Raw genomic sequence first — 12,695 nt, 5'->3', positions numbered from 1 at the left:
CCTGTCACTTGTCCATGATGTCAAGCTATATGGGAGTATATGCCTCATCTGTTTTGGCACTGCCCAGAGTCCCATGATTTCTTACTGTTATTACAGTAGCGGCTACAGGCTTCCCTAGTGCATCTTTTGGCAAGAATTTTTGGTTGTTTGTCTTTCGTCCTATGCGGCAGGGATTTGATCTTATGTTTTATTGGGTTTGTTATTGGGCACTATGGACTCTATGGAATGACTGCAATCATCAAATCTTTGGCCACTATTTCAATTTTTTCTTAAGCATGTCAAGCACCCAGTCCATTTGTTGGTGACGTGTAACCATCCACCCCAATAACCAAGATGTTGTATCAGCTGCGTGGGTAATACAATATCCCCCGGCCATAGTATTTGATGTCAAGCTTTCTCCTGAAGAGGCAAAAGTTTAGATTTCTGAAAATTAACATGTATACCAGCGGCTAGACCATATAGCGATAAAGCACGCATGAGGTAAGAAAGATCCCTTCATTCCTACACACACACACACACACACCGCCATACACTTTCCTCCCCCTCCACCCTCACACGCCACACACTCACCTTCTTTTCATGCATCTTCAGGAGTCAAAAAGTTGAGATTCGAATTGACCTCTCCATTCTAGATCAACGCTTTGACTATGGCTGGTTCCTCTCCGCCTCTATCAGCCAAGAGAGTCATCTCTGTTTGGGAGGACGACACATGCATTTGTAGAGTCTGGCAATGCTCCCTCGAAACTAGGTGCCCCAATTCAAGGACATTATGTTAGGAAAGCGTTTCTTCTAGCCAGACTTTGATACCCCAAAAACTACCATTTATCCCTCTTCCTATTGGACAGGTTCTAGAGATCCCTTAGCTCCTACGAATGTCCTCGTCATCAACATCAACGATCACTTTGGAGGGACATAACATATCTAGAGTCTGAATCTTGGCCCTAACCTCGGACACCATCCCTAGATGCTCTCGATGACCAAGTATTTCTCCAAAATCTTGCCTAGTAGAAGATTTAGGTTATTGGGTTTAGTAAGAAGTGTCACATTTCCTGGAAATTCGAGCACCCGGCGGCATGGGATTGTTGCCCTAGGAGGGCAAGATGCAACGTCAAAGATGCACAAAACGGCTCTCCAAACTCCTCATCCCCCCCCCAACTCCTCTTGCTTCTCCTAACCTGTCAACGTTAGTATTAAGTTTGGAGGGTAGTACAAGGTCACAGGTGCCTATCATAGTCACAACAATGAAACATGTTTCATTGGTAGTGAAACGCTTCGAAACTTGCAACAGGTTTCGAAACGTTTCATTACCAATGAAACGTGGAGTACCTTTGCCTATACTTACCTAAATCGAAGATATTAATATACTTTAGTTAAAAGTTTGAAATTTAAACTTTGTAATCTAAATTTTAGTCTCTATATTATTAATTTTTAAAGTTCAAATGTCACACTCTAATTTAATTGTCTATAGATTTCTGTAATAGCTAACTAGTAACAACTTAGAGACTAGAGTACTTCCAAGATCCTCCAGAGCAGCTATAGCCAAGAGAGATACCTTTTTTCAGAGTTTGGAGAGGATCTCCGCTCTTCTCTGAGACTATTTTAGGGTTGAGATGGCATTTTCAGCCTCCACCTTGGATTTTTGTTAGCTCTTTTTTAGCTGTTTTTTATTTCAAGCATGTCATGATGTACTCCCACATTTGAGATTGCTCTTGCAGCTTTCATTCATACTTAATGAAGTAATCTTTTTTAAAAAGATAAATAAATCATTGGGCATTATAGGCATTGTATGAAGGCATTTTGTGATTTTTAAGGTTATTTTGCGTAGTTTCAGCATACTATATGTATGTAGGGCATAAAATTTGACTTTTTCAAGACCTACAAACTGAATTTTTGAAATGCCCCCTATTTTTTTGAAACGTTTCACGTTTCCAAGTATTGAAACATTTCTTTGAACTATGGTGCCTATGCTCCCCAGTGGCACCTCCAACCTCTATTCCAAGCGCAGGCACCTGTGCTCCCTAGTGGCACCTCCAACCTCTACTTTATCTATCCCTTCTTTTTTGAACCATTTTGCAGTCCTTGCAGAGGGTGACATGCTTGTTTAGAGGAGGAGAAACATGTTGTTGATGCAAACTATGAGGTTATCGGAGACACCATTGCTGATCTACGTAGGGATTTGATACAGGATCTGAGCTACAAATATAATTTTGGTTCCTCCAATTCGCCTTGATGATCTATGTTAGGGCTTTGATACAAGATGTGAGCTACAATATAATTTCGGTTCCTCCAATTCGCGTTGTCTAGGGATGGTTGAGCAGACTCTCCATGCATTGCAACCACCTACTCGACCTTTAGTAGGGCCTTCACACCACTATCCATACCTTTAGTAGGGCCTTCACACCACTATCCATACCTTTAGTAGGGCCTTCACACCACTATTCTTCCCTTCTTTGATAGAGTTTCCACCTCTCTTTTGAGTTTATGTCAGGCTTGGGCCTGCTTTCCATACCCAAGGTGCAACTGCCTCCACTACTAAATCAGGTTGGACATTCCATCCCAACCATCTCTCCCTTTTCGAATCAGGATTGTCAATTGGAACATCCATGGATTAGGTAGGGCTCCTATCTGTTTGCACATGGAAATAGAGCTCTCTCTTTCTTTTCCAATTGTTTGAGTTTCTCTTGCTTCCATTATAGTGCCTTTGTCTTTGCCACTCCATCCCCCTTCATTCCCCTCTTCTCTTCCCTCCTCCCCTGTCTTCTCCCATCTACCCCTCCCCCTTTTTCCTCTTGTGGAAACACATTGCAACAATCTGGGAGTCTCAAGTGTGACAATCAAGGATGGTTCGTGCTTGCATCACTCCCACAAGGGGTAGTAGAAGAAGAGTTACCATGACATTCCTTCAAGATGCCCACGGCATGTGAGTCACTGCCAGAGATCACACATTTTTGGCGCCGTTGCCAAGGAGTCAAGGTATGCTTTTGCAATGCATAAGCCTTCTTCCATTATCCACCCATTGCTCAATGTGTCTAGCTTAACTAGGAGCTTTGATAGTGATAGTGAAGTATAGGTGAAGTGTGAGTGGAAAGTTGAGTGTGGAAAAGAAAGCAAGCCATCACACCTAAGTCGCTCATGGACCGATGGACGACCTCTTCCCCGGGGCTAGAGCACAAGCTCATCGAAGAGAGTGTGCCAGGATAGGGAAACTCTTACCAAGATATACTTTTTGGTTCAATGTCGTTGGATCATCAGGCAGGATTTGCATCTCAATTTTAGTGTGAGTCTATCCTTTAAGGCAAACTCAACCCATGAGAGGAGGTGACTATTGTGTACACGACGTGGGGTGCAATGCCCTGGGTACATACAAAGGGTGGCAAAAAAGAGCACCTTTTATAGGAGGAAGAACTTATGGAGTGGAAGGAGAGAGGGGCTGAGGAATTCTAACATCGGAAGCCCACTAGTAGAAGCTCCTGCGAGCCCTCTCCCTCCCTCCCACAGCCTCTACCCCCCTAGCTCACCCCCGCCTCGGCCGCCCTCACCCCCTTGTCTCTCCACCCTCACCCCCTCGCCCTCCGCCTCACCCCCGCCTCGGTCGCCCGCACCCCTTGCCTCTACGCCCTCACCCCCTCGCCCCTCCGCCTCACCCCGTCCCCTCGCTTCGCCCTCACCCGCCCTCACCCGCCCTCACCCCCTCGCCTCTCTGCCCTCACCCCCTCGCCCCTCCGCCTTACCCCGCCCCCTCGCTACGCCTCACCCCCCGCCTCTTCGCCTCACCCCATCCCCTCGCTTAGCCCTCCCCCACCCCCTCGCTTCGCCCGCCCCCCGCCCCCCCTCGTTTCGCTCTCCCCCGCCCCCCGCTTCACCCCGCCTCCTCGCTGCGCTTGCCCCCCTTCCACCCCGCCCCTTCGCCCCTCCCGCCCTTCCGCCCCGCCCCCTCCCGCACCTCCTGCCCCGCCCCGCCCCGCCCCACCCCAGCCGTCCCCCGCCCTCGCCTCTTCACCCCACCCGCCCTCCATCCTCAGCCCCCACCCCCGCCACCTCCGCCTCCCGGCCTCCCGCCCTCGTTTCCACCGCCCTCCGCCCTCCAACCTTCCTGCCCTCCGCCTCCGCCCTCGCCTGCGCCTCCGCTTCCCCCACGCGACTCACGTCGCCCCGTTTCGCCTCACCCGTCTTCATCACACCCAGGCTCCACCCCCCGCATCTATCCCCCCCTTTTTGGGTGGCAGCCTCTTCTTCATCGGAGGTCTCGCAGTTTGTCTTGGCGGTATGGCAGCTCCCTGCCCGGAACCGGAGGCCCAGTCGGACCCTCCCTCTCTAGATGCCTACCGCGTTATCTTGACAGAGCAACAATCGTCTCGGGTTCAGGAGGTTGCCAATGACTTTGCCCTTACCTCTGTCTATGGCAGAGTCATTAGACATTCCCCCTCCAGATCAGCCATCAGGGACTGGCTCTAGTCCACTCTCATGCTAGAGGACGGCCACATTGAGGAGGTGGCCCTTATGGGAAGGGGCATCTTCTGGCTCAAACTCTCCAATGCGAAAGCTGCGAGCAACCTGATTGCTGGTTCCCCCACTTCTGTGGATGGAAAGATCATTATGATAGTCCCTTGGTACCGTGGATTCAGTGCAGCGGATTTTGATGCTCGGTTCCGCATACCTCGCCATCCAGTGACGCTAGTTTTTCCAGGCCTTGCTGCTGAGCTGCGGCCGATTGTCAGGGACCTGGGCTCCCACTTTGGCTGGGTTATGCATGACACTTTCGCCGACGCGGTTACTACGGCAGGAGCCCCCCGAGTCCGTGTGGCTGTGGCGGACCCTGCGACTCTCCCTGCAGTGATCGAGATCGTGACAGATGCCGGCAGCATTACCCAGAGCATGGTAGTCACAGGACAGCCAGGCCAGTGCCTGAGGTGTCACGGCTTTGGGCACCTGGCTGCTATTTGTCCACGATTCGCCAGTTCCTCTCGGCCCCCCCCGCCCCCTCCCCCTCGGCCCCCTCCCCCCCCCTCCGGGCAGCTACGTCAGGAGGAGCAGAGGCAGCCGGAGTCCGGTCCAAAGTTAGCTGGCGGTTGGACTGAGGTCAGAAGGAAAAGAGGAAAGAAAAAGAAGATTTTCGAAAAAGGCAAGGAGGCAGAGGTTACCCAACCTGCAGCAGCACCTCAGAGACCTGACAGGCAGTCGCCCCAGGGTCCTGGGAGAGCTTCTTCTTCGACGGTAGCCCGCCCTCCACAGCCTCAGGTCCCCCTCTCTTCCGCTCCCCAGACCCCTTCCACTCAGTCCCAGCCCCTTCCCCAGTCGCACCCCCCTCTTCCCGACCCGCAGCTTCAGCCCCCGCCTCTTCCTCTTCAGTCTCCTCCTCTTCCTTCTCAGCCCCAGTCTCTCTCAGCTCTCCTGCAGTGTCAGCTGTACCGATGGTTCCTCAGCCGCGGGCAGCCCCCACTCCCCCTCCTCCACCCCCCCCGCTAGTCGCCTCCGTGGAGTCTGAGTTGCCTACCCCCCAGCCACCTCCCCCTTCCCCTCCACAGGCAGGACACCCTGAATCTACACCACCACTGGAGCAGTCTTCCCTGTCCGCTAGCCCCTCAGTTGCAGACTCTAGTGGGCCTCAGCTTCAGGAGAGAGCTTCCTCGCGACTTTTACAGATCTGGCCCCTGGGACTACTTGGATGTGGCCGACCTTGTGACCTTCCCTGCTTGTCTCGACATCAGTATCTTCCTGCTCCGCAAAGGGGCGGATGGGAAGATCGCAGCCTTGGCCCCAAGGGATGGCCCTAGCTTTGCTTTCACATTCCTCAGCGACGGCACCGAGACTTGGACAGACGACTCGGTCTGGGAGGCTCTCAAAGAGCAGACGCACGCTCAGGTTTGCTCCTGGATAGGCCCGTCCGGTGGACAGCTTCTCGAGACTCAGTGGTCCGAGGGTGACGTGCGCCGCCAAATGCTTCAGATTGATTGTGATCCTTAGGCCCCCTCTGTCGTGGCCCCTCCCCCAGGATGTCAGAGCTTGGACCCCTCAGAAACTCCGAGCCTTCTACGGGATGACTACTTCAGAGATCTCGAGTTGGCTCGAGAAAGCATTTGTTCATGGCACCAAAGGCCTCACGCCTTTGCTAAAGGTGTTGAAGAACGGGCAGGATGACCCCGCCTCCCCCTCCAAACCTTCTCATAAGTGTCAGCGCCTCCACTCCGAAATGTCAGCTTCTTCATCGACATCTACCGCGAGCAGACAGTTGTTCGCAGCCTACCAGTCCTCACCATGAGTCTACACCTTGTCTCCTAGAATGTGAACGGGTTTCATTCTTCTGGCACCCGTGGTCCTAGGAAGCTCATCTTGAGACAGGAACTTCAGCTAGCAGTGATTGGTCACTTGGATATACTTCTGCTCCAAGAGCACAAGCTTTCTGTGGCTCATTCCCGTAGCTGCGGGAAGATTCTCCCTGGACGCTCTCACACTTATTGGGAGCCCTCGATCGGCGCACAGGGGAGGAGTGGCGGGGTCTATACTTCCGTGTGCAAGTAGATAGCCCAGGGAGTTTTTGGTCATGGTACGTTGATCCCAGGCCGTGCCCTTTGGGTAGGCCTGGAGTTGGAGGGTTCCAGAATAGGAATCCTCAACATCTATGCTCCCACAGACCTCCGATGCAGAGCCACCTTCTGGAGGACACTCACAGGGATTCTCCCAGACATGGATTCCTGGATTGTTGGAGGTGACTTTAACAATCTGGAGACCTTGGAGGACCAGCAGGGCAGAGGACCAGAGTTTACAGGTATGTCTCAGGCAGAGCAGTCCGCTTGGGACTCCTTTATCTTCGCGACAGGAGGTAGGAACAGCTGGAGAGACCCGTCCTTCCGTCGTTGGCACGGGAGCTTGGACTTCTCGTGGGGCTTCCGCAGGGAAGGAGGCAGACTCCTGGAGAGACTGGATAGATTTTATGTCAGTGATTGGGCCATCAGCAGAGGCGGTCAGGCGGGTATAGTACCAGGGACGACACTTTCCGACCACGCGCCTGTGCTCTTATCATTAGACTCGGCAGTTCAGTCCCTTCCTCCCCGTTCGTGCCGGATTCCCGACTCCATCTTCTTGAGGGAGGACGTGCGCAGCAGTATCGGTAGCCTATGGGACAGAGATTGGGGCGAGTGCGTGGATCTGGTTGATTCGGTGGCGCAGGCTTTGCAGGAGTCCAGCCAGATTTGCCAGCTCGCAGCCCTTCAGGTTCCACAGGAGTGGTGGGGCAGAGAGAGAGCTCTTCGTAGGGATCTCGATTCCATTCAGCGACTCCAGCAGGCAGCCCCGGGCTCGGAGGAGCTTCGGATCCAGGCCCTTCGAGCCAGAGCCCTTCTTGAGGAGACTCTCCAGCGCCGTTCAGAGTTTTTCTATCACGCCTCTCTCTCTTTCTGGGCTCGGAAGGGCGACCGGATGTGCAAGGGAGTTCTTCAGGACGCATGGCCAGAGAGTAGCAGGTGATCAGCTACGGAGTCTTAGGACAGCGGAGGGGCACATTGTTACTGATCCGGGTGAGGTCTTGGGGTTGGCTACCGACTTCTACAGGACTCTTTTCCAGCAGGAGCAGCTTGCCCCTCGCACTCGACGCTCCCGCGAGGAGGTGTGGAGGCACATTCCAGCCCTGGTCCAGCCCAGCATGCAGGCGACGTTGTTGGCAGCGTTCACTACGGACGAGATGTTGGAGGCCTTGATGGCCATCGACGGGCAGAAATGCCCTGGCGAGGATGGGCTATCTCGAGCTTTCTTCACCTCCTTCTGAGATCAGATCCATCAGCCCCTCCTAGCAGCCCTCCAGAGGATTTTCAGCAGCGGATATATGTCATAGAGCCTCTCCTCGGGACTGATTTGCCTCATCCCAAAGGGAGGAGATCGACAGGAGATCCGTTAGTGGCGCCCGATCACCCTCCTCACCACTGCCTACAAAATCCTTGCCAAGATGATCAGCGCCAGAGTTCGGCCTCTACTTCCTGACCTCATTCATGACACTCGGACAGGCTTTGTCCAGGATCGCAGTATCCTGGATAATGTCTTCACCTTCTCAGAGGCGGCGGAGTGGGCTCAGCACAGTGGGTCACATCTAGCCATCCTACTTCTCGACTTTGAGAAGGCCTACGATCGAGTGGACTGGTCCTTCCTGGAGGGTACTCTGGAGCGACTAGGTTTCCCAGCAGGATGGATTCAGGGTATTTCAGCGTTATACAGGACAGCTTCTAGCAGGGTCATGATCGGCGGCAGGATGGGAGAGCGATTTCGTTTGGAGAGATCAGTGCGTCAGGGTTGCCCCCTTGCTCCTTACCTGTTTCTCTTCTTCGCCGAGGCTATGACATACTACCTTCGGGCGAGGTCGACCGGGATCGGGGTGTTCACCTTCCCATTAGGGAGGACACGGAGCTCCTGGACTCGGAGTATGCAGATGACACAGTACTGTATGTCCAGGATGATGAGATGATGCTGGAGAGGGTGAGGATGGCCCTAGAGGTCTTCTGTTCGGCAGCCGGTGCGAAAATCAACTGGAACAAATCAATTCGTTTTCTCACAAACCCCGGGGCGTGCTCACAGTGGGGGAGGTTTTTGGGTTTCAGGTGGATCCCGCGGGGACAGACAGCTAGATATCTCAGCTTTCAGGTCGGCCTGGATATCACGCCAGCTCAGCAGTTTCTCCCGGTGCTAGATTCCATTCGACGGAAGCTGGCTTTCTGGAGCACTGCTAAGCTCTCTCTTGCAGGTCGTGCTCTGGTAGTCAGCCAGGTCCTCCTAGCCACGGCTTGGTATGTGGCTTCCTGTTGGTGTTTCTCGAGATCCAGCGTGGCACAGCTTAGGAGGTTGGTTCGGAACTTCCTGTGGTCCGGGGGGGACGGTCTCAGAGATACCAGAGCTAGGGTTGCCTGGCAGACAGTCATTCTTCCGCAGGCTGAGGGTGGCCTGGGGGTCATCGATCCAGAGCTTCAGAGTCAGGCCCTGCTGGGCAAGTTAGTTATCCGCGGTTTGACCCCGGGGGGGCAAACGTGGAAGATGTTACTTCAGCAGGGGGTCGGTTCTTGTGTCCCGCGCCGAGGTGGAGAGTGGCTACCGTCCCTCAGGTGGATCTTCACTTCCGCCCCGCTCACTCAGCCCCGCTCCCCACTCGTTCGTAGCATCCTCGTGGTTTGGAGGCGGCTCCGCCTCAGTCTCATACAGTCCCCTCCTAGCTGTCAAGAGGAGATCGATCGCCAGCCGCTCCTCTGGAACGGTCAGGTCAGAGATGCTGAGGGCCTTCAACTGGGGGAGAGATCACACATCAGGTGGGACGGCTGGATGCGGGGGCCAGCTCGGTCCCTTCGAGTTTGGAGGGACACGTACAGACACTTGGAGACCGCTGATCTAGCAGTCGCAGCTGGAGGTGCCCGTGGAGCTCAGGCAAGACGCACGAGATAGACGGAGCGATTCCAGCTGATTGGTTGGTTCCACCTGAGATTCAGATCCTCATGCCTGGTGATGACCGTTGGCTGGGACAGTTCACCCCCCGTGGCATCCCACTGGTGGTTGCAGGTCGGATGGACGACACCTCTGTTTCCTTCTTCGCGGTTATGGGGGACGGCCAACTCAAGAGAGAGGATGTGCTCATCAAGCCCCTACTCCCATGGCAGAGGGTTCGGGTCATAGGCCTCGTGGGGAAGGTTTGGTGGACCGATCCCAGTATAGAGCAGGATCAGCTGCAGTTATGGCGACTCTGGCTCTGGGAGAGGCGGGCCTTGTCAGAGCTTGATTGGGACCCAGGAGAGTGGAGATGGCCAGAGATTGTGACAGGTCAGGGGTCGACCTCTTTCTTTGCCTACAGCACGACATTGGGCAGGAGAGTTCTGGGGAGGATGCAGAGCTGCCCTCCCACCCAGCGGCCCAGTTGGTATGCTCAGGGTATCTCCAGGTTATTTTTGCAGGCCTTCTGGAAGGCCTTGTGGGAGAGCTGGCGGCCGCGGAAGATCTCCTACTTCCTTTGGCTTCTCGCCCACAAAGGTCTTCCAGTGGGGAGCTGGTTGCGGCAGATAGGCCAGGATGGACGTTGTCAGATCTGTCATGAGGACGAGGAGTCACCAAAACACTACCTATGGAGCTGCACTCGCGCCCAGGAAGTGTGGAGGTGGACCTTCGAGATCCTTACTCGCGCAGCACCGGAGTTAGGTTTGATCACTTGGGGCGCGTTCTGCTGGTGCAGCACCGCACCTGGTTTTCATCACTTGTTCGAGGCATGTCCGCAGGACCCCACGTTCCTTATCACACAGGGGACGTGGGGGCCGCTCGAGAGCATTCCGCCGCACCTGGCAGAGGCTGGCACAGGATCTCAGGAGAGGCAGCCAGTCTGGGAGATTATTAGCAGCATCGCAGGATGGCACATTTGGACCTCGCGCTGCGCGCAGATCCTCGGTGGCACCTCCCTTTCGACTGCCCAGATCATGACTGACATCTGGAGTGAGATTATACACACCCTCAGAGGCCAGTGGGACCAGATACGGGGAGACTCCCGGGCTGGCCGGGAGAAGCGGAGACGTTTCCTCCGTGTTTGGGACACACAGGGCCTCTTCTTCGAGCATACTTTGCAGGGCCTTCAGTGGCGCTACTCACCACCTCTCTGGCTGTTCATTCACACTCGCCTGATCCCTCCGTGAGAGAGAGCTTTACTTTTTTGTTACCTTTTGGGCTGCGTCCGATTTGTGAACGCAGCCCGTCAGTTGTAAAGCTGACCTCATGTATCTTGTTTTCGAAGTAATATAATTAGCACTGTTTTTTCGGCAAAAAAAAAGAGAGGGGCTAAGGAGGTGCCAACAGGTTCTAAACTAAGAGACGATGCTCCTGATAAAGGTTCAATGCTTCGGTAGATCCAAAGTGTGGCCGAAGAGCACCTTCTGTAGGAGGAAGAACTTGTGGAGTGAAAGGAGAGAGGGGCTAAGGAGGTGCCAACAGGCTCCTGAGAAGGGTTGCTTTTCCCTGCCGCACTACTACCTTCTCTAAAGAGGAGGAGCATGAGTAGTGGTGGCAACATGTTAAGAGGATGGTACCTGCCTTTGTTTTCTTTTGGAGCGCTTCCTTTCCTTGACAACAATCCCTAGCAACATGACCAAAGAGTCTACATAAGTGGCACTAATCTTAATATCCCACAATCCTCTGATTGAAGAGAGAAGCATCAGGATGTTGAAGCATGATATGATCATCCAAGATATCAAGATCTAAAACAACGATGCTAACACGAGGCACCCCATCCATCCTAATTTGAATTGCCTACTTACCCGAAAGGGGAAGGGGGACTTCATCCAAGCTAGACTCCATGATGTCGGGTGTAGATAAGAATGTATGGTGAGGCTGGCCATGTGTTTGGACAACCCCAAATACAACACCAATGGTGGGAAGAAGGTGATGGTAAACTTGAGGAAGACCCAAAAAATGGAGGAAGAGGGAAGTTATCATTCTATCTTCTTCCACACGGTCAAACCCCAAGGAGAAAGAAGAAAATTTTTTTTTTTGAAGTTGAGCTCCCTGACACTACTAAAGCACTGTCGGGAGAATCAAGACCACCTTGGAAAAAACCCTCACCTATCGACCTAAATGAAACTTCAAAAATGTTGGAGGGCTTGATCAAAGTGAAATATGAAGGGAAGGGGGACTTCATCCAAGCTAGACTCCATGATGTCAGGTGTAGATAAGAATGTATGGTGAGGCTGGCCATGTGTTTGGACAACCCCAAATACAACACCAATGGTGGGGAGAAGAAGGTGATGGTAAACTTGAGGAAGACCCAAAAAATGAATGAAGAGGGAAGTTATCATTCTATCTTCTTCCACACGGTCAAACCCCAAGGAGAAAGAAGAAATTATTATTTTTTGAAGTTGAGCTCCCTGACACTACTAAAGCAGTGTCGGGAGAATCAAGACCACCTTGGAAAAAACCCTCACCTATCGACCTAAATGAAACTTCAAAAATGTTGGAGGGCTTGATCAAAGCGAAATATGAAGAATCATCTCTTGCTCTTAATCTTCAAGAGCTGCATCTCTCATGTATGCCATTATCCCACAAATGAATAAGGAATTATGCCTTGATATTTGATTGGAAATTCACTAGTTATATGTTTTAGTATAAGAATATATCATAAATATGGTTTCTAGCTATCAACCTCTTTCACGGGCAAGTCTTTTGGAGAATAGAGTGGGACCAATAGTTCTTTCTTGTTTTGACCTAAAAATTCCACCTTTTTTCCCTTAGATGTTGGTGAACTATTACTTCTCAAATATATCTTGCGATGCCATCATCAAGCATACAATCCTTTAGCTCCTCTTGTTGTACATTAGACAATTGGCTTTGAATTGAAATGTGAATCTTCCTAAAAGGACTGTAAGGATGTTGTGTTAGCGCATTTCTAGTGGAAGGAGGTTACTTGGGCAAAGTTCCATTGTGTCTTTGGAATATTATAATAATTCCTTATTTTAATTAATTCAACACGCTTCAAAATTATGTCATTCAATTGGTCCTTTTCTAATGGTAGATTCTTCTTTTTCAGGCATGGAATACGTTTCTACTTTTTTGGACCAGATCTGCAGTGACTGGAGGAGCCCCATTATTTTTCACTATATTCTCTCTCCCTTTTTGGTTTGTTGGATTCAGGTAGTAAGTTTTCCTTTTTCCTATCATTCAAGGTTACTTAAAAGATCTGATGTATGGGTACA

The 12,695-nt window shown here is 52.2% G+C and overlaps 1 protein-coding gene across 4 annotated transcripts in view; it reads left to right on the top strand.

Moving 5' to 3' along the window:
- Positions 1–12,695, top strand: part of LOC147887161 (uncharacterized) — a 191,011-nt gene that overhangs the window by 138,164 nt on the left and 40,152 nt on the right. For all 4 annotated transcript variants that reach the window (XM_087394693.1, XM_087394692.1, XM_087394690.1 and 1 more), the window contains one exon: positions 12,530–12,633. In XM_087394693.1, coding sequence (XP_087250819.1) covers positions 12,530–12,633 — 104 coding nt within the window. The remainder of the gene's footprint in view (positions 1–12,529; positions 12,634–12,695) is intronic.

This window comes from Dipteris shenzhenensis, chromosome 23, assembly GCF_047967505.1.
Source record: "Dipteris shenzhenensis isolate YYH24624 ecotype China chromosome 23, Dip_SZ_1.0, whole genome shotgun sequence".
Taxonomy (NCBI): Eukaryota; Viridiplantae; Streptophyta; class Polypodiopsida; order Gleicheniales; family Dipteridaceae; genus Dipteris; species Dipteris shenzhenensis.
This window is presented reverse-complemented; position numbering and strand designations above follow the sequence as displayed.